Source organism: Poecilia formosa, unplaced genomic scaffold (genome assembly GCF_000485575.1).
Source record: "Poecilia formosa unplaced genomic scaffold, Poecilia_formosa-5.1.2 Scaffold151, whole genome shotgun sequence".
NCBI lineage: Eukaryota > Metazoa > Chordata > Actinopteri > Cyprinodontiformes > Poeciliidae > Poecilia > Poecilia formosa.
This window is the reverse complement of record NW_006800090.1, coordinates 967,362-989,232: the sequence shown is the minus strand read 5'-3', so window position 1 is coordinate 989,232 and position 21,871 is coordinate 967,362. Positions and strand designations below refer to the sequence as shown.

At 36.4% G+C, this 21,871-nt stretch overlaps 1 protein-coding gene and 1 long non-coding RNA gene across 5 annotated transcripts in view; one reads left to right on the top strand and one right to left on the bottom strand.

Moving 5' to 3' along the window:
• The window catches only part of LOC103146071 (myosin IXb), a 39,400-nt gene extending 24,180 nt beyond the window's left edge, over positions 1–15,220 (bottom strand). For 2 of the 3 annotated variants that reach the window (XM_016677267.1, XM_007563804.2), the window contains exons 1-5: positions 14,765–15,220; positions 10,942–11,761; positions 1,864–1,958; positions 1,438–1,500; positions 1,166–1,265 (exon numbers count right to left, since the gene is read on the bottom strand). In XM_016677267.1, the coding sequence (XP_016532753.1) occupies positions 1,166–1,265; positions 1,438–1,500; positions 1,864–1,958; positions 10,942–11,715 (1,032 nt within the window). In that variant the 5' untranslated portion in view covers positions 11,716–11,761; positions 14,765–15,220. The remainder of the gene's footprint in view (positions 1–1,165; positions 1,266–1,437; positions 1,501–1,863; positions 1,959–10,941; positions 11,762–14,764) is intronic. The other variant, XM_007563806.2, reaches the window with a different exon arrangement.
• A 1,832-nt stretch (positions 15,221–17,052) lies between these two features.
• On the top strand, positions 17,053–20,888 carry LOC107837554 (uncharacterized). Of its 2 annotated transcripts, XR_001663572.1 has the most exons (3): positions 17,053–17,623; positions 18,489–18,562; positions 20,693–20,888. It is a non-coding gene; the product is annotated as an uncharacterized LOC107837554 (long non-coding RNA). The 2 variants fall into 2 exon arrangements; XR_001663571.1 differs by lacking the exon at positions 17,053–17,623 and having other exon boundaries at positions 17,630–18,562.
• The last annotated feature ends 983 nt before the right edge of the window (positions 20,889–21,871 follow it).

The following is a 21,871-nucleotide window of genomic DNA, read 5'->3' as shown; positions in this document are numbered from 1 at the left end:
TACAAACAAAAATTAAAACAATTTAAACTCATGTATGAAATGCTTCCATTTAGTTTTGATTTATCACATACACCAATAAAGTGCATAGATTTTGGTGGATGTGAAATTCCTCAACAAAAATAAATAATTTTGCAATTCACCTTATGAAAGAGGAACACATGTTTTGGACTTTCAGAAATGTGTTAAGCCAGTGGTTCCCAAACTTTTTCTCCTGGGCCCCCCTATGGCTTACTGTCTGGTTGAATGATGTGTGTGAGCAAAGAGGGGGGTCTGGGTTGGATTCTTAGAGACTCCCTGTTATACTCAGCCTCGGCTCCAGACGAACAAGGGGGGCGATCAACTTTTTTGGGGACAAAATGAGTCGTAGCTGAACATAGACAACAACACCAGTAGCCTACAAACTACTTGTTAACAAGCTTAAGGTGCTGTATTGATATTAGCTAGTCATCTTTAGCTAACATTACCTGCATCCAACAGCTTTACTCAACTCAGTCGGTTAGTTTGGAGGGAAAAACTGTGAAAAGTTCTTTGCGTTTTGCTGGTTTGCTGCCGTGATTCTAACACAAACCTACGTAGCTCCGCACAGGAGCAGCAGGTCTCCTTCACAGGTGGAAACCCAGCGCGAGCGTCGTAGCGCTCATGTTGCGTTTAAAGGCGGCTCGGAAAAACAGGTTATGACATGTTAACAACAGATTAAACAGTTTTAACTGCTGATAAAAGTAACAGAGGACACATGGGAAGTGTGGAAGCCCCTACTGTATCAAATTGACAGAGGAATAACAGAGAGTTGGCCTTTCTAAGGTAAAAACTCAGCGCATACAGCGTTCATGTTTTGTTTTTTTTTTCATCCAGATGGCTTCCCGCGCCCCCTCTGCAATGGTACGGCGCCCCCCTTAGGGGGCGCGCCCCACAGTTTGGGAACCTCTGTGTTAAGCTAAATCCTTCATCTACGACTGAAGAGGAAATATGAGTAGACTGAGCTTAATTATGTTTCGATTTTACTCAATTTTAGTGTTAATTTGCAGCCTTTCAGTCATTATGAGAAATGTATTGACCAAGTGGGCTGGTCTAATGACAGACAGAGCAGAGGCTTCATCATTGTGTCTTATTTCAGCTCGTCACTTCCTCTTTCTCTGCAGCAGGAAAGCGTGTGGATCAAAGGTACCTGGTTGAGATAAACATAATCCTGCGGCTTCAGTAGATGAAATTCTTCCTGCTCGTCTTTAGACGCGCCCATCAGCAAACAGTAGAAAACATGGAAGTTCCTGAGGATCAGACGCCGCAAATTTTTTTTTTACTTTCATCATTTACATTAGCAGTAAACGTAGTGGCTTCATTTAGATATCAATGTTATGCAGATATGACAAGAAATTTATCACATATATGATATTTGGATCATAATCTGAGTTGATTATTTGAAGATTTAATATTTTTTACCTTTCATTTTTAGCTCTAGACACCAGGCGGTTCTTTTCCAGCAGAAACTTCTCAATAAATGCTCTGTAAGTTATGCACAAAAAGAGAAATAAAGTGATCCATTGAGAAATTATGTAAAATTCGCCATTTTCGCTACAAAAACTGGTCTAGTTTCTAGTGCAAATATCTTAGTACACTTGAAGTAAGACAAAACTTATTTTTCAGGAAGATAAAAGTGATTGTTTTTGCTAATGATTTCCCATGTTACAAGTGAAATAATCTGCCAGTTGAACTAGTATTTTTCATCAATATTTAGGAATTATTGACAAACTCATATCTTGCTGATAAGTTTCCTTTACTAAGATATTTGCACTAGAAGCTGGACCAAAATAGTTAGCAGGATTTTGTATTTTTGCAGTGTTTATAAAGAAGCACATGATGTTTTACCCTCTGATGACGCCATTTTCCAGGTAGATGAGCTGGATGAATTTCCCAAAGCGGCTGCAGTTGTTATTTTCTGCTGTCTGTGCATTGCCAAATGCCTGCAGAAACACATGAAACACAGCTTAAAATAAACAGAACATAGCTTAAGAACCTTTCATGTACATAAACAGGGTAAATGTTTGCTGCATGTGAGTTAAAATTGGTTAAATTTTGCATATGTATGTATGGAAGTGCTTCATTTGCAACCTTATAAAAACAAATATAGTCTGAATTTGAATAATTCAGTTTTTGAGAACATTTTCTGGAAATGAAGGTGCAGTACATGAATTTTAAACTCTATTATTTCTAGTCGCATTTACAACTATGAACAGTCGCCTGGTCTTTACCAGGTTATAATTTGATTAAGGTCCAACTTCTAGAGGACAGACTGTTCACATTGTGATTATTAAACAGAAAACCAAATCAAAATGGATTGGTTGTATACAAAACTAACCACACCCTCTGTTTTAATAGCTTAACAGGTGGAAAATTATTGGGTCCTGTAAAGCGGTGCTTAGTTAAACCTGTTAATTGTTTCCCTTAATTAGCACCACCTGCTATCAGGCTGCTGCAGAAGCTCGAGATTGAGGTTTGCTGGAGCAGGAAAACATTTCAAACATGCAGAATAAATCATAAATCAACTATGTTTGTAAAGCACATTTCAGCAACAAGGCAGTTCAAAGTGCTTTACATCATAAAACACAAAAAAAATCAACAACTGAAACATTATTTTCCAAGTGCCGTTATCATCACACATCAGAATGTTGGTTAATGTTTCATTAATTATGGTACAAAAGCAACTCTAGTCGTGCAGATCTAAAGGAACTCAGTGTTTCGGCTGTTTTACAGTTTTCTGAACTGCAGCGTATGACAGTTTTACATCAGTCTGTTCTTTACAAAGATGCAAAAGTTTTCAGTGGATTTGTTTTTGCACAGTCCTATGGAGGGTTGTCTGGACTTTAACTGAGCCATGAATCTAAATTGATTATTTTTCTTTTGTAGGTTTGCTGCTGTCATTCAGATATGCTCACATTTGACTCTAGAAAACTTCTTTACTGACTCAATAGCTGCACTACAAACCCAAATCATTTTTAAAAGCCAGCGTGAAGCTTTTAGGATGAGCTTATTTCATTACCAACTGCTGGAAAGATTAAAAACGGTCTTAAATGCTTTTCAATTGTAAAAAATATTTTCCAGTGTTGAATGATTGACTTCTGTTTGTAAAACTCTTCTTCTGATAAAACTCGACTTTCACAGAGGTGATGACACTTGTTGATGATGAGAAGGTTATGTTTGACTAGCAGCATCACTTTTAGCGTAAGTAAAGCTGTACTTTGTTTTTGAATCTATTTTTAAAAAATGATGACACAAATCTGTGGTGTGTTTTTGTACACTTGTGGCAAATCTAAAAAAAAAACCCTTGGTAAAAACACATTCATTTGATCATTTCCTGTTGAGTAAAACTGATAAAACGGCAAACTTTGTTTTTCTCTCACTTCAAAACTCAAATGTTTTCTATGATATACTTGTTTTTCCCCTCATAAATGGTTCTGTCCAGTTTTTTACTCCACACAAAATCAGAGCTTTATTTTCTAACAATCTTAATCTGATGTCCAATCCTTTTGTTTAATTAAAAAACATTAGCAACCTAAATAAATGCTAGATAATTTTCTACAAGTCTAAACAACAGGCAGAAGCAAAATCTAAAAACAACTGATGAAATGATAAAGGAAACTCAAGGCATTGAAGAATATTTTATTTCCTTTTTCATATTTAGTCTCATTACAACAACGACTTTATCATCATTTACGCACCACTTTCAATCTCAATTAAACAACTTTCAGCTTTCTGCTTGGGTTCTAATCTGACAAAATGTGACAAAGGTCAATGGGTATGAATACTTTTGTAAGGCAAAACTGACCCCACAAACACAAAACTAAACAAAATAATTAAATAAAGCAAGTATCAGCTGCTGTCACACTTTTTTTCTCTTTCTTTCTAAGATTTGATCTTCAAACACAAACCCAAACTGTGTTTGCATCAGACTGCTGACCTTCATTCCAGCGCTTCACAGTTTCTGTTCCAACAAGCCGGAGAAACGTGTCTGCAGATACCGAGCCAGCAGCGATGATCACAGCGTTAAATCAATGTTCCCACCTACAGCACAGCTGTAAATACAGCCGAGGGGATTTGTCTCATGCATTTATGATGTAATTTAACTAAATATTATTCAAATAAATGTGAAAGTTTGGGACACAGTAGAAAGACGTGCAGAGAAGGGGGTAAACTCAAGGTCTGGGGGCCAAATCTGGCCCACAGTAGCTTTTTATGTGGCCGTCAGTTCTTCCAGTTGTTGAAAATTCATGCAAAAATCAACAGATTCCCACATTTTTTCTCGCTAATGCTTAATTTATTGGAAAGTTTCAGCAAAAATGTTCAAACCTACTGAGTTTAAGTGATGCCATCTTCCACCTGCAGGTGGCAGTATTTCTTACTTCTTCTATACTCTGGTGCCTCAAACTTTGTCGAATTATACTTTATAGTCATGTGAAGAGTAACAAAAAGTCACATTTAGCGTCATACCTTGCAAATATTTTTGAATCAGCTTCACAAAATCAGTGATTTTGATTTCAAAGAATCAGAAACAACAAAATCCTGGAGAATGATCAATGTGACAAGATGTTCAGTATTATTTAATTTTAAGAAGTACTTATTGAATTCAGAGGCAGCTATTTATTAATATTTTTATTGTTTTTTTATTGGTTTTTTTCATTTTTTCTGGTGCAACTGGCCCTTAAAAGCAGAACGGTTGAGAAAAAACAGTAAAACCTTGAATTGAGAAAAGGCTGTGTGATTTTAGGAAAAAATGTGACAATGGCAGAGATAGTTGTGATGACAATTTGACTTGCAATTACACAAATATTTGACGAAACATTGTTTCTGCTTTTAATTCAACACAACTACAGTGGTAGTAACCTGCCAGGTACTGGAAAAAAAATGTAATTCATAATTTCAATTAATTTTAATTAAAAAGTTGCATCTGGACACATCTCCTGCGTTTGCAGAAAGATCCAGCCTGGTTTCCTCTCGCATATTAATGCCCTTAAAAACACATTTTCTGCTGCACTAAACAACAAATATCACTAATTGCATTAATAGCACAGGGACCCTAAACGGATGGTGATCTAGATGTTTTCCAACAAAAACTGCAGCAGCAGCAGCAGAAGACCCACTGAAGTATTTACTGTTCTGCTGAACCGAAAACCATTTTAAAATCTGACTCTGCTGTCTGTGAAATATGATTATTCTGTTTCCAAAACGAGATTAATTAGTAAGGTGCAGGAGGAAATCCCATTATTAATAATCTACAATCTCACGTTGGTTGATTTAAGGACTGTTTGACAAAAGCAAGAGCTGGACAGTCTTTAAAAAAAGTACGAAGAGAGAAGGGAGTTGATTTATTCTTGATTATATGGGTTCGCCAGCGGACCTGGCTAAGCCAGTTCAGACATGTTTCTGTTTCTCTTCTCGCTTCGGTGTTCCCTCAAAGACAACGCCCTGCAAATTCCCCCTGTGCAGCTTCACAAACGCAAAACTAAAGCATAAATTCACCCAGTTAACACATACAAACACCCGCTTTGTTTAGTCCAGGTAGAAAATCGACTTAATTATCGATTTATAACGTTTTCAATGGGGAAAGAAGATGGGAAGGAGTGGCAGGTATCCATCAACAGGAAGAAAAAAAAGAGTGATGGCAAGATAACTTGGAAACAACAACAAGAAAGTATGAAGTTTAGGTTTCAGACAAATGGGAACTTGTTCTGCAGACTGACTCACACATGCAAAGGAAATCCCAAGATGTTAAAAAAGGAGCAAGAATGCAGAAGCATAGCACTGTTTTAACTTTTTTTATGAAAAACAATCATCTCAGGGATTACTTTTCACTCATGAAACATCGTAAAAGCTAAATTAATTCCTCTAAGCTTTAAGGAGAAGCTCTGGGAACAAGTGGAACAAATCTTAAACGCTGGGTTTTTACAAGTCGAATCGTGCAGAACTTGTTTTTGGAGAGAGAATCCATGTTTTGTCCCCGTGTAAAGATAGCCGGGCCCTTTGGGAAAGGAGGAAGTGTGCAATCTGCAACCATATCAGCCTTTTCTGTGGCATCTGCTCAGATGGAAAGATAAAGCACAAAAATCTGAGGGGGCGAATTTCTGGTATTTCCACACCTACTACTGGAACAAATAAGTGAAGAGTCAAAGCAGCAACATGAATGAAACTGTTACTACAGCAACTCCGCTAGTTTGTTCCCCAATACCGCAGTTTAAATGAAGTGAAACCAACTGGTGCCTCACTTTCAACATGTGGATCCATTCTCAGGCCACAAGCGTCACTAAAAAATTAGATTTTCCTTCAATTAAACCAAAATAAAGTCACATTTCGTCATGCATGCCATTTAAGAATGCAAGTATTTGCCTTTGGATCCGTTTGGCGCCATTTCTGAATCAGTCGTCAGAGCAAATAGGTGACCGAAACAGAAACTTTGGAGGCAAAGTGTGTGAAAAATTTGATCCAGTTACTCATTGACAAAGACAAAGTAGCACAACTTAGATTTATCCGCCATTGAATCGATACAAATAACAGGATAACCTGAAGGGACATTTTGGAGAGTCGATACCAAACGACATTTGGGGCCAGGAGCTGGAAATGTTTTCACAGAAAACTCAAGTAACCACAAATCTGTAGATGTTAAATTATCCAGAAAACGCTCTTTCAGAGGAATGTTTCTGCTTGTTGAGCTACTTTCTTTTTAAGTTGATGGTTTATGTTTGCAGTGTCTAGAAAAAAACATTCACAACCTTTGAACCTTTTCACATCTCGTCAAGTTACAACCACAACCTTCAGTGTATTTTACTGGGATTCAGTGAAAGTCTACCATGCATATTTACAACATGGAGCTGAAAGTGATATAAAAGTTTTACACATAAAAATCTTAAAAATCTGACATGCATATTTCTTCCTCTAAATAAAATCAAGTGCAACCCAGCTTTTATGAATCATCAAACCAGTAAATGAAGTCAAAGTGTGTCCATCTCAGCATAATCCAGCTTTTCTGTGAAGCGGTTTAATGGATAGCGTCACTGAACAAAAAGCATCATGATGACCAGGAAACCCAGCAGATGTGAGTCCAGAGTACGGGTTTTAAAACAACATCATAAGTTTTTAAAATCTGAAACCACTGCTTAATCTGTATGATTGACACAACTGTAAACCTAATAAAATGTTGCTTTCCACTTAAACTGACAGACTGGGAAAAGAAAGCGTCACTGTTCAGTTTGTATGCTCTTCAAATATGGAACAAACATCCAGAAAACTGAAAAACAGCTGAAACACTGAGCTCCTTCACATCAAGAGTAACAAGCCACCTGGGTAGAGTTGCTTTTGAACCATAATAAATCAAATTTTGATCAACATATTTAATGTTAATGATTTTAGCGATGGCACTGGACAAAATTTAATGTCTGTTATTGGTTTTCACAACTGTTTTTTTGTTTGTTTTTTTTAGTTTTCTCGGTGTAAAGAGCTACACAAATAAACTTGATAAACTGGTTGAGAATCTGGGGTGAGACTTTAAATTGATGCTTGCAGAAGATCTTTATCCAAATGGTCAAAAACATGAACTGTTTGGTAAATGATGTCTGTATTTTTATGATGTCATGAAGAACCAACGTTTAGTTTTATATTCACTCATCTCAATTAAATCAAGGGTGAAAACTAGAGCTACTTTTGCTTAACATCAACTGGAACATTTTAAACTGTAGCTTTTCTTTTGTTGTTCTTGTGTTTTTATTTTTCTTCTAATGCATGTAAGGCACTTTGAATTGACTTTTTGCTGAATAAACTTCTTTTAATGGTTATATTAAATATTTAGACATCCGAAGGTTTTAGACAGGAAACCAAATATTTGCACCTCTAAAGCAAGCAAGCCAAAGACGGCTCTAAAATCATTGACACAAGATAATTATATCCATAAAACCTTAAAACAAAACGTATTTTCTTTTCAGTTCACAGTCATATGAAAACTAATAAAACACATTGAAGTCTCTAACATGTCAGAATGTAAACAAAGTTTAGGGGATGCTAGCAGTCTCATAAATGCAGAAAATGTCCTCTTATGTTTAATTAGTCTAAACAATACCAAAAATAACCCAGTTTGCCACATAGATGAGAATTTGAACATGAAGAAGATTCCCAAACATTAATGTGCTGGAACTTTGGATTATATAACAGAGATTAACATAAATAATGTTGCTTTTGTGAGCTGTTTTTTTGAACTTTTGTCTACTTTAGACTGTTTTTCATGAGCAACACTTCCTCTTTTGTCCTCAACTTTGTCCATATCCTCATTTTCTAAGCAGACTGTCATAATCTGGGACAAAGATGGACAAAAACCTAAATATTACTGGAGGTAAAGTACAGACTTTAGAGGTGGTTTAAGAGTTTTTCACAGAATGTTTAAAATAAACAGATTTGCCTCATTTATTTACCAACTTGTTGCATTTCTCATGAATCTATTCATAATAGGCAATTCACTAATGATTTCATTAAACAGGGAAGGGCCACATTATATATTTGCAAGTTTCTGTTTCAAGACTCAAATAGCAAGTTTTTCAAAAAGAGAGTAGTACAGACATATCTTAACTGACGGAACAAGGCAGACAAAAAAGAAAAAGAGCCACAAAGTGATCTGCTGATAAGCGAACTCGTACTTTAGTGAGTCACACTCTACAGGCTTTACTGATATGAATCCAAAAAGAAAACTTAACTTCTTTATTTCTCGCTGTCACTTGCAGCAGAAGCAGATTTTCTGATTTAGGTTGTGCTTAGTTCTGTGGGAATGAAAGCTACAAATGCCTGTAACATTTCAACAAGTTCCTCTCCCTGCAAGAGCTGTGATAAAATCTTAACAGAGCTGCAACCAGAGAATGTTTCCCGTGAAAGTCAACAGCTCGTTTGTTTTTCCGGATTATGCGTATTAACAAAGACAGAAACAAATGTTCAGCTGATCTGATTCACGCGTCATTAAGCCAGATTAAAATATTTGAAGCAGTTTACAAAATAAGAACAGATCTGGTTACTTGTATGCAAACTTTAGCACAAGGTGTCACTAATGGATTTAAGCTGGTTTTCTGAAAACAGAAATGATAAAACTTTCTCCGAGTTTCCGTCTGAATCAGAACCAAACCCAGAAACTCAACCACAAACAACCAAATACACAAAATAACAGCAACTTTTTACGACAAAACTTATCAGAAACATTATTAGCTAACAAACTAAAGGCCAGTTTATTGTTAGTCCTCTCTTTTCTTGTCAATTAAAGCTAATTCTGATGATATTGTTTATGCTTATGCTCGTCTAATCACACAATTTATTTTAGCGCTAAATGGTAAAATTAAAACAGGTTTCATCAACACAAATATAAGACTCTTTAAGACCGTTATGAATTAAATTTAAGACTTGTATCGCAACAGAAACGTACTAAAGAAAATTGTTCATGATGGACATAAAAGCCAGTTAGCTTTGCTATTGCTAGCTAGCTCCTGATTGATCAAATTGTTTATTATTCTGTGCTTCAAACTAATATCACATGAATATTTCTGATTCCTACAGATTTTACATCCAGGTGGGGCTGGGCAAAATGGCTTGAAGTTGGAATATCAGATTGTTTTTCATACCAGATCAGATTTCCAATTTTTCTCACTTACTTTTGTAAAAAAATAAATTACAATTTGACAGAAAATATTTTCAAAAAGTGGCTTTTATTTAGATCATCCCTGTATGACGAAGCATTACTATGATATTCTGCTAATATTATGACTGTGTTATATATAATGTTAGCAGAATAAAGATGCAATTTTACCAGAAGAATTTATTAAAACTTCACTTTAATGAGAAAAAAGCTTAGATAATTAAATTCTGTTTATTTTTTGTGTTGGAGTTCTACTTCAGTCTCCTACTATTACCATTTTAATCTGATAATATTAAAAAATGTATTGTCGTATTACTTTGATTTTGTCAAATGACATTCAAGGTTTCCTCTAGAAAACTTGCTAAGCCCGGCGGTTGGGTGCTCGGCAGTCGTTCATCCAGCGTTGTGTTTTTGAGTTAAAAAATGTTTAAAGTTGACAGGAAATTTGAAAATATAACTTGATAATTAAGTGTCATTGAAAGATTGGAAGATTAACATCTGAACACCAACTATAAAGTCTTAAAAATGCAAACATTTAAAAAGAAATTAAATAATTAAGCAACGCTAAGCCTGGTGGGGGCACAAGTAAAGCCTGGCAGCCCGCCAGGCTTATAACACACTGGGGGAAACCCTGACTTTTTTCTGGAATGACTATACAGCTCTGGAAAAAATTAAAATGATCAGTTCCTCTGATTTTACTCTGAGTAAAATGAACATGTTCTTTATTCTATGAACTGCTGACATGTCTCTGAAAAATTTAGCATTTATTAGCAGGAAATGAGAAATGGTCAAACTAAGGAAAAAGATGCAGTGCTTTCAGACCTCAAATAATGCAAACAAATCAAGTTCATATTCATTCAGAAACAACAATACTGATGTTTTAACTTGGAAATCAACATTTGGTGGAATAACCAGGAGGTTTTCAATGCGGTTCAGTACAGTGGGCTCATTTTTTCCAGAGCTGCGTGACTTTATTTTCGTAAAAAAAAAAAAAAAAAAAAATTCAAAGATACTTTCTTGATCCCACAAGGAATGTTCTTTTAGCGTATTAAAAAAATAGATTTTGTTGTAGAGTTGACCTCAAAATCCAAATNTAGATTTTGTTGTAGAGTTGACCTCAAAATCCAAATAAATAGAAGCTGTAGAAAACGCTTGTAAGGTGGCTGACATCACTCAAAATGAAAAAACATTTTTTTTTCAAAAGTTAAACCGACAACAACCAAAAATTGAATTAAATGATAAAATTGTTTTATCGCCCAGCCTGTGAAAAGGTTTGTATGTCGGTGTCCTACCTCTAGAACCGGGCCGGCCCCCAGAATGGCTCGCTCCAGTCCGCCGGAGAACTTCCCCTGGTTGAGTGTGGTCAGGCAGTGGATGAGGTAGCTGCTGCTCTCAGTCTTCCCCGATCCGCTCTCTCCAGAGATCAGAATGCACTGGTTCGCCTGCCGGCTCAGCATGGTTCTGAACGCCACGTCGGCGATGGCGAATATGTGCGGGCTCAGTTTGCCCAGCGGCTGGTTCTCGTACAGCTTCACGTACTTTGGGTTGTAATAAAGAGGTAAAAACTTGTTGGGATTGACGGCGACCAGGATGTTGCTGATGTAGGTGTAGATTTTGTGCTTGTGGAAGCGCTGGCGTAAGACCTGCAGCACCGCCTCCTGGGTCACAGACGGGAGGCTGCAGAGGTCGTCAGACTCCTCCTTAGACGTTGCGACTTGCTTCGCTCCGTTGTTACTCTGCTGCAGGACGAAGTAGTAGCCCTGACTGGGAGGGTGCCACTTCTGTGTCTCCGGCGGCCAACACAGGACTCGCTCCAAAGGGCGGTCGCCATCGTCCAACGGCGTCTCCTTGCTGCCGCTCTGCTTCACCTCCAGGAGGCTGTAGCTCTGGCTGGAGTCCAGGCCCAGCGTGACCACAACGTTGTGGATCACAGTCTTCGCCGTGTCCTTGATGCTGACCTGCAGGGGACAGTAGGTTTCTGTCTCCAGAGGCAGCCTGGGGTAGATCTGCACCACACGGGCATCTTCGTCGTGCTCAGGGATCCCAGCTCCATCTGTAGTGCTCATCCTGACCCAGAGACGGGCTTCTGCATAACTCACAGCCCACCAGGCGCTGCAGAAATCACACACAGTGGCAATAAAACAACGTTTTTAGGTAAAATAAATCGATAAAAATATGAGAGTATCTGGGAAAACATTTGGATAGAGTCAAAAATATCAGCACCTCTGGAAAAGAAAACAAGACATATAACTAAATCTGATCATGCCAGATCAGATTAAGTGAGTTTTTTCTTGTTTTCTTTTCAGAGAACAAAATTACAAATGACAGAAAATGTTTTCAAAAGGAATTTTTTTTATTTCAGTCATTCCTACAGTGAGTTGTACGACAGAGTTGGTTCTGGTTAAGAAAAACTTTAGCTTAATTAGGAGAAAATAGTCATAATAGCTGAATAAAGACACAATTCTAGCAGAAAAATGTAATAAATTAATAAAAATATGGAAGAATGAGAGAAAACATTTGGATGAAGTAAAAAAACCTTTAAATAAACTCATCTTTGATTGCTATTGCATTAATTTTACATAATGAACATGACATATAATTAGAAATGAGCGATTTAGCTAAAAAATAAAATTGTTTCATACCAGATACATTTTTTTAATCGTTTTCTTTTCAGAAAACAAAATTTCAAATGACAGAAAGTCTTTTCAGTTTATTGCAATCATCCCTGCTATGAGATGTATGAGAATTCTAGTTTAATTATGAGAAAATAGTCATAATATTAGCAGTATAATGATGCAATTTTACCAGACAAATGTCTTAAAATAATAAAAAAGTAGTTTTAATAAGAAAAAATTTGGATAATTAATTTTTTGTTAGTTATAATAAAATTGCTACTTAATTTCCTAATATTACTTCATTCAGCTAAGATTAAGGCTTTATTCTTGTAACAAAACAAGTAAAATGTAGCCTGACTGTTATATTTTATTGCAGAGTTGACCTGAATTCAAAGTCTAAACAACCAGAAGCTGTAAAAAAAGATCCTGCCAAGCGACATGCCGACACTGGGCGTGTTGCTGACATCACGGAAACCCAAGAAGTCCAGTGATGAAAAGAGAAAAGGCAACTTTCAAAAACCAAAAGTTTGATTAATCGATAAAATCTATTTACTGCCCAGCCTTAGTCTGCAACTCTGGAAGATAAATGTAAAAAGTCTTTAAGTAAATAATCTTTGATCGCAATTGAATGGCTTTGCATAGAAAACGTGACTTGCAATAAATTAATGTTTTAAACCAAATCACAGGTGGGAACATCCATGCAGTGGCAGTTCTGGGACGGATGGCAGCTTTTACACCATCCTGTTCGCCAAGATTTAATTTAATCACATTTCCTGGTTGCATAATAACACAGAGACGCTGCTGGTAGAGGGAGAGGACATGGTGTGAATTATCTGGAGCTCATTTCCATGTCAATCCAGTAGGACGACTCCTTCCTCATTCAACCCAACCAGGATATTTCATACTTCACAAGAACTAGACTGTGGTCCATTTCACTGCTGAATTTTTATCTAACAGTGGAAGGATATCATGAAAGGAAACACATTTCTGCTCAGATGATGCGAAAGCTCTCAAAGCGAGGCTGCAAGAACATAGTGATCTCATTACAGCATAATAAACTAATATATGTGTTCGATTTTAGCTGATTTTTTCACATTTTCTTTCCAGAAAATGAAATTACAAAAGACATAAAATGATTTCAAAAAGTTGCTTTTATTTCAGTGAGTTGTATGCAACAGTATCTGGGTTTAGCTATGAGAATTTCAGTTTAATCAAGAGAATATAGTCATAATATTAGTAGAATAAAGACTAATTTTACAAGAAAAATGTCTTAAAATGACAAAAAAAGAGAAAAAATTGGGGTAATTAAATTTTTGTTAGAGTTCTCATAAAATGTCTACTTCATTTCCTAAAATTACCTTATTGGTGTAGTTTGTGTTGTGTTTACGCTTCTCTTAATAATGAATATAAGCTCAAATGCGCGGCCACAGTTTGACAAAATCAAAAACGCTTCACAATCGCTGCTCTAGGCAATCCAGAGTTCTTGATCTTTGGTTTCTAATCTCTTCACTTTCCTTCATCCCTGAGGTTTTCTTTAGGCTCTACATGAGGACTAACTTTTTGTATTTTTTTTTTTTTTTTTGATGAACCATTTCTGCTACTTTATTAACATAATACTGAAGACCTGCTTTGAGTTTGCAGTTTTAATGTCTGTGAATTTCCACGTTTCCATAACAATTTGGAAAAGTTAGAATGAAAGTGGCCCACAGCATCACACATCTTCCACTATACTTAAAGAGGCTAATCTATATATTTATATTTTGGTTTTTTTAATGCCTGACCCACCGTTGATGTTGGTTAGAAGCCACGTTTTCAGGTTTTTATTTATTTTTAATTGTATGCGACTTAGGAAGACCAACAGGCCCACAGAATCACATAGCCTCCACCATGCCTAACTGTTTGTTTTGAACAAACAGTGTCTGTTGCTGAAAACCTCAATCCAACCAAATCACCTAATCCCAGATTAATTATCTTATCCACATGTGAAATTTTGCAGAAGTAGGGAAGACAATGTTTTCTCATGACTCCAAAACAACCAGCAGGCATACGTCATATCTGAACACCAAGCAAACAGAAAATGACAGGTTACAACTAGTAATGAGTTCCTAGAAACTTTACTCAACTTTAATTGGTAAAGTACAAACAGTGACGTTTATTTTACTGAGATTATTAGGGGTGCCAGTAATTCTTCCATTGCTATTTAAAGAAAAATACATTTATTATATTATTTCATCTGGTTCTTTTTCCCCACTCGGTAAATATGTTCAAATAAAAGTTAGGATACATTTTTTTTCAGGAAGACTAAGAATCAGCAATGAAAGTTGAGTTTATAAGCCTTTATTCATTTTGTTTACTTTTTCTATACTTTCAGTATCTGCACGCTTTTCTGGGAGACCATTAATCCTCCTATAATCAACATAATCCCGAAAACAGACATCTGTCCGTGGCAAACACCTAACAGTAACAGGTGTCAACGAGGCGCTAAATGTCAAAGTCTTACCTTTAAGGAAAGTGTCTCATTCCATCTTTGAAGGCTGGAAAAAACACTGGCAGGGGAGAAAAACAGACGTTGACTAACTCCTGTCACACAACTTCAGGGGAAAAACATCACTTGAAATGAAAGAAAATAGAATAAAAGAAAAAACAGGCTGAAATACGAACTGAAAAGCGAATAAAGAGTTCCCAAAGATCAGAAAAAGGAGGTTTTAGTCTATATTTATGGTTGTAATTCCTTCTGCAAATGTCCTTGTCCTTGTGAAAAATGCAGGATTGCCGTCTTCTCGTCGTCTTTGGCGGAAAGTTATCGTTACTTCCTACATTTCTCCACACGCACACGCACAAACACGCGCGCACACATTCGCTGACGAGGTGGGAATTAATGGATAATTTCCCCTTCAGTGAACCTGGAAACACTGCAACCCTAAAAAATTGGGGGGAAAAAAGAAAATTAAAGCAATAAGGCCGCCACCGTCATCGTAAAAATAATTAAATAGAAGCTCAGAGGCGAAATAATAAATGCCCTTGGTACAGGTTGGTACAGGTGAGTGGTGGGCTTAGCGCGCCCCCGTCTGGCCACGTTGAGGTATTACAACAACGTCAAAGCTCAGGACCTCAAACTTCATTTTAAAGCCTACGAAGACTGAACAAATAAATAAAAATAAATAAATACATAAAAATAAATTAAATAATTAATACATGGAAATAACGCCTACAAAGACTGAACAAACAAATACATAAAAAGAAAAAAAACATAAAAATAAATATATAAATAAATAACATATACAAAGACTTATTCAAATAAATAAATAAATAAACAAATAAATAAATAAATAAATAAATAAATAAATAAATAAATAAATAAATAAATGTTTTGGATGGAGCTGAAGGTGATGATGATGTGACTGAGTTCGCCTTGCGGTGTCAAAGTTACACTAAACTAAACAAAAAGCTGGATTGGTTAAAAAGTGAATGATTGGTTAACATTTATTAGTTTTTATGTGTTCTATGTGTAAATCTGACCAAGTTACATGATGTTTTTCATGTATTACTGGCAGCATTGCAGAAGGTCAGGGGGTCGGCTGGGAAAACAAACTAATCTATTCTTGTTAGTATGCAAAATAAGTAATGCTGCATTTGAAAAAGTTTTACAACCAGAAAAACTTCCAGAGCAGCAAATTTACATTATTGTGGCTGTATTTTCTTGTCATTTTGGTATAATTTTCCTTTCTCATCCAGAAATTTCCTTGTTTTAAATTACAGCTAAAGGCCATTATATACTTTTATAATTATTATGATATAAAAATATTCTCATTCGAATATGCTGCTAAATCATCTTTGATTGATACAACCTTTCTATTTGTTTGAAAAATCCCTACCATAAAGACAGCAGTTGATTTTTTTTAATAGTTTTTTGTTTTATTTACTTGATTGTTTTATTTAGAAACTGTAGTTGTGCCAAGTGCTAAAAATTTAATTCTATGATAATGAAACAAAGTCTGAGCTTCTAGTTACAATAATTTAAAAAACAAACTGGATACATTATAAATCAAATCAAATCAAAATCAAATTTTATTGTATAAAGAGACGGTATAAAGAAATTAAGATGCAAATGTTTATTTTTCTTTAAGGCTTGGTTGACTTTGTGTAACTTTACCTTAATGTTTTGAGCAATGACTGATGATTTTGTCAAACGTAATTAATCTTTGCATGCCAAAATTGCAAACATAACAACAAACGATACATGCTTTTAGTGGGTTTGTAATAAGAAGTAATAGTCATAAAACCAATGTGTGATCATTAACTGTAGGTTGTTACTATCCATGGTTTGTTTTCTGTTTTGTTTTGTTTTTTAATTTTGTGAGAAAAACCCACAAACATTAACTCCGGAACACAAATTGACCCAAATTTAAAAGTCATGGTGGTTTACGTGTCTGCATGCAAATTTCCAGTAATATAGAAAGGACAAAAATTTGCTTGAGTGATGTGTGTGGTGGAATCATGCAAATGATTTTTCATGGTGCAGCCAGTTCACATTTTGTAATGCTGTATTCATCAGTCAGTCATTTTACAGTAATGCATCAGTGGTGATCTGTGGTAGACGTCTTTGAATTAACTGTAAACCCCACAGTTAAATGGGACATTTGCATTCCTCATCATGGAAATTATTAGCATATTGTGTCTGTGTCTTTTTTTAGACATTGGTTAATCCCAAGTTGTCCAGGCTGGTGACTGCACACTTATAACTTAAGTGATATTTTTAAAACCAAGAACTGGGTGCGTAAGTTTGTATTTCACTCAGGATCAACGTTGTAAGGTAAATATGGGCTCAAATATTCACTTATTCCTCCTTAAACGTTCACAAACCATCATCCTACTACTTCCTGTCGTCGTCTTCTTCGTCGTTTTCTCCAATAACAACATCCGGTTGTTGATCACGTGACTCGGGTGACGCGAAAAAAGCAGTTTTGCTAAATACGTCTATTTTGAGAAACCACCGTATCTTAGCGCAAGAGCTTTCGAAATTGGCAGGTTTTCCATTAAGCAAATTTATTTTCCTTATTTTGCGCAATTTTATGGTTAATGGAAATGCAACCTGTTAGTCTCTTATTAATAATTTTCTGTCAATTTCCTATCATTCAACACCTCAAATTAACTCAGACTTTCTTTATGTAGTGAGTGAATACTTCTGACGCATCCAGTTTGCAACTTGAACTTCGACTGTAAACAGTCAAACGTAATTTAGGCTAATTCAGATCATGCATATTCGATTACATTTTTAATGAACATTTCACTGTAAACACACACTCGTGTTTCCTTCAGAAAGAGTCTTCAGATTTTATCCGCAGGAACATGGCTCAAGGTGAGGAGTAATTGTTCACACAGCGGCCTCAACCCTCCGGGTTATCTAAAATCAATAGCACGTCTTATGATCATCACTTCTGCTTATGCTAATGCAGCGCCGGTCCATTCGGGTATTTAATGACTGCAGAGGTGTCGAGCTGTTGTATCCCAGTTTAGCGAAGACGCTCGCAGACACACTGACAGCTTATTATAGCATGACGAATGAAGAGAGGCGATGCAAAGTGTTACTCAGCAGAAATCAGCTGCCGATGATAACGACTACCTGCAGAGGCAGCCAGATTCGCCCACACAGGAGGACAAATTAGGGCAGAGGAGTGAACACTTTATTTCATTGTGTCATCATCGACTCTTTAAAATGAATACAAATGTTGGTGGTCGTCTCTGGCGTGTTAGTGGTGATGGATGTGATGGAGGGAGTGACGGGCTCTCATTAGGTGTCACTCTTGTTCCTGCTGGACTGAGCCAGTTCTGCAGAGACACACTGATTCCAGTTCAGTAGGCACACGAGTAAACAACCCAAACGCAGCTCGGTGTCACCAATTCCCAAAGTAATTGAAAGCACAGATAGTAACAAGCACTCGCTCTATTTTAAACTCTGCAAAAATAGCATTTTTTTTTTATTGGCTTGCATCATCTCTGTCTTTACATTTTCGACACATTGAGTCAGTTATGCCCATTTAAAATCATCTTTGGTGTGATTAAAAAAACCAAAAACAACAATCACTCATGAATCTGCCTAATTTAACCTTTTGCTCTCCATCACTGCCTGATTCTTCATCTTTTTCTCCTCATAAATCAGAAGAAGCTGACATAATTTGCCTGGACATGCAAAGACTTTTACAGCATTCCTCTTCTCTTTACAGTACAGGTGCTTTTTTTAATGACGGCAGTCCCTCTCTCCTCATCTCTGGGATTTATGGACAGCTGGGGCCTTCAGGTATGCAGAAGATGACTTTTTTTCATGTCAGACACTGAACTTAGCCACTGTGAACAAATCCTGTTTGTACCGATGCTCACTGATGAGCTAAGTTCTGCGTCTTTAGAAAATTTCAGTTTTGTTGTTGTGCAGTTTGGGGGTAAATAACTTTTTCTGCAAGACAGAGAAAAAAACATGCATCATGCAACTTATAAACTTTTAAATTGGAGATAGTAGATCTGCTTGATGAGGTGATCACAATCAATCCGGTTAAAGCGATAAGATCTTTGACTTTAATGCTTATTTATCCAAATGGGATTCCTAGACTTACAGAAGAGCAGAAGTTATTTGCCTATAAAAAGTGGCCACATGTGTTACTGGCTAGTAATAGATTGTGTGAAGTGGCTTGCCAAAGAATGAGTTAGTTTAATTTAAAATAAAATAATTAAAAATCCTTTTGTTTTCTTTAATTTTTGTAAAAACGTTTTTGTTTCATAATAGGAAATAAGAACGTTTTGTCTTCTAAGTAAATTTCTGAGTCACATCTTAAAGGTTATCGTGCAAAATACACTTGAAAACCTGGAGAAAAAGTGAATTTTAGCAAGTTTGTACAATTTAATTAAGACATTTGTTAAATTTGAAGAACTTATCACTTTCATAAGGCTACAGTGAATACAATGTATACAGCAAAGTGAGTCTTTATGCAGATGACTCCCTAACTTATGCTGTTATTGACGTCTCAGTGGCTGGTTGTTAATCCAGTTGGATATTCCAAACATTTACAAAACCTGCAAAATCCCTGAAAATTACCATATTTCTTCACAAATTATTACCTGCCACATGATTCTAGGCAGATTAGACTGATAAATTGTAGCCAATGAGGCTCAAAGTGTCAATCAAAGTCACTACCATTATAGCCAAACGTTACTGAGCTGAAAAGACACTGACCAAAGCAACAGTGATGAAATAATAATATTATTATAATAATCACAGTATTTCTTTAGGGGACCTATTATGCAAAATTCACCTTCTGTACATTTTTGTACATTTCATTTGGGTTTCAACTGCTTCTAAAACACAGATTACGCAATTAAGACACAAAAAACAGCCATTTTTGACAATAAGTTAATATTGGTAAGTCAAAATTAACTGCCACTGCGCTGTTACCTAGCAACCCCGGGCAAGCCCAACTGGGTTACCTAGCAACCCAAGGAAAGGTCCATTACTTTCGCTCAGTTAGTTTTAGAGCTGCTGGAAAAGAGAAACAGTTTGGTTGTGGACTTACCATTCAGAAAAGATATTTTGCTATGTTCAAAGATAGATGTGTAACTGCAAATCTGTTTGGAGCCATTTTCACATGCGAGTGTAAACGTTGGGTTTATTTGGATTTAAATAAATTATCTAAGAATAATTTTCAATCCAAAACCAAATTCTTTTATATCCATTCAGACTTGCTGGTGGTGTGCATCAGATCTTTGCAGCCTCGTCATAAAACTGATGGTTGGATATTTTACTTCAGGATTTTCTAGTAAAGAGCAGAGTTCATCGTTTCATCCATTAAGTCCTGAAGTAATAACGCAGTCCCAGATCATCATACTGCCATCACCAGGTCTCAGTATGTTAGTCTGATGTGATTTTTCCAAAGTGTTGTGTTCGGATCAGTTAAAATACTATCAACTTTCCAAAACAAATGAGGTCAACCACAGTTAATTTATGATTTATCAATGTAGAGCAGTTACTTTTTTACAAAGTAATATGAATGGGTTTTCTCCCTCAATAAACGAAAGAATAATTTAAAAAGTTTTTATTTTAAATTCAAAAATACTTCAACCAAAATGGAAATTAAATGTTGTTGTAAGTCATTTGTAGATGGTGATGGCTGTGGGCAGAAAAGATCTCAAGTTTTACACAAGTTATCTTTGTCTGACATTAAAGTTAGTTTTACCACATTTAAACAACTTCATTGTTACAGAAAGCTTTTTTTTTTTTTTTTTTTTACTTTAAAGGTTGGTGAAGGATAATGAACTATTTAAAAGCCAGTCTTTGTCCATTGCTGTTGAAATGAGCTTCTCGTAACTCATAAATTTCACGACAAGATGGCGTAATTATAGACTTCAAACTCCAATATCAGTTTTCTCTTTCCCGCTACAGGCCCCATTCTCCAGCTGCAACAGGACTCGATCCTCTTATTCTGTCTGAGCCTCAGGACCCGAAGCTCAGTTTTCAGAATAAATTGTTATTCCACCCAAATGGGGGCATGATGACATCAGCTCCACCGTCTAATGTGTTTGCGCAGCCTTGATGTGGAGTCAGTAAAGTTGTAAAGAGAGATGCAGCAGATAATTTACACCTTAAAATACCAGCGTTTCACTTCTTGCCTCATCAATCATCCAGAGTGGTTTAAAGATATTTAAAAACAGTATTTAGCAACTTGCGCAAATTCATAGTTTTGGATTTTCCTGCGTGCGTATTCCCACAAATCTCGTAAACAAACCTCAAAGACCGGATTAGTTTCAAGGGTGTCAGTGTTGAAAGTTACCTGAGCATGAATGCCATTATGTCATTTTTTCCCCTTCTTTGAAAGAAGAAGAAGAAGAAAAGGCAGCTGCAGCCTTTGTCACGACGCCCTTTCCTCCTCTTCCTCTCCTGTGTAGAAAAAGTGTAATGATCCGTCTTGATCTTAAATAAGCAGGCCGACAAAAGCCCCGCTATCACCTTCACACGTGAGTTAGTTCTGCCTCTCCAGACTTGTTCAGTTCAGGTTAATGGTTTCTTTCAGCGAAAAACAGACACAAAGAAAGGAGGCTTAGACAAAAGCAATCTACTTTGACAGAAACATTTCCAAAAGGAAAAACAACCTGAATGAGAAAGAAGAAGTTCCTATTCATGTCAACAGGGATTTATTTGCTGCATTTTAAGAAAGACGAGCAAATCTTCACCAACGAAGACACCTGTTAAAAGAATCTCAGCTCACCTGGACGAATAAAAAAAAGGAAAAGCACGGAGTGGGCCCAAACTGCTTCCTCTGGATCTTCTGCCTGGCTGTGCATGTTCTTAGCTTCTCCTCAAGTTGCTCTCTGTGAGGTGAGCATGAGCGTAAGTGAGGGAGGGAGGATGTGTGGAAACAGAGACGGCACATAAAGAGGAGGAGAAGGAGGCTAGGAGGAGGAGGAGGAAGAGGCTGATGATGATGGGACAGGTGTGGAATTTACACACCCTGCTGGTAGCGAGAACTATTGGCATATTTGCTTCATGGTGATGAGTCACCCTTGTTATTGTTGGAAGTGGGAGAAAATGAGAGTTTCTGAGTGAGAGAGAAGGATCCTAATG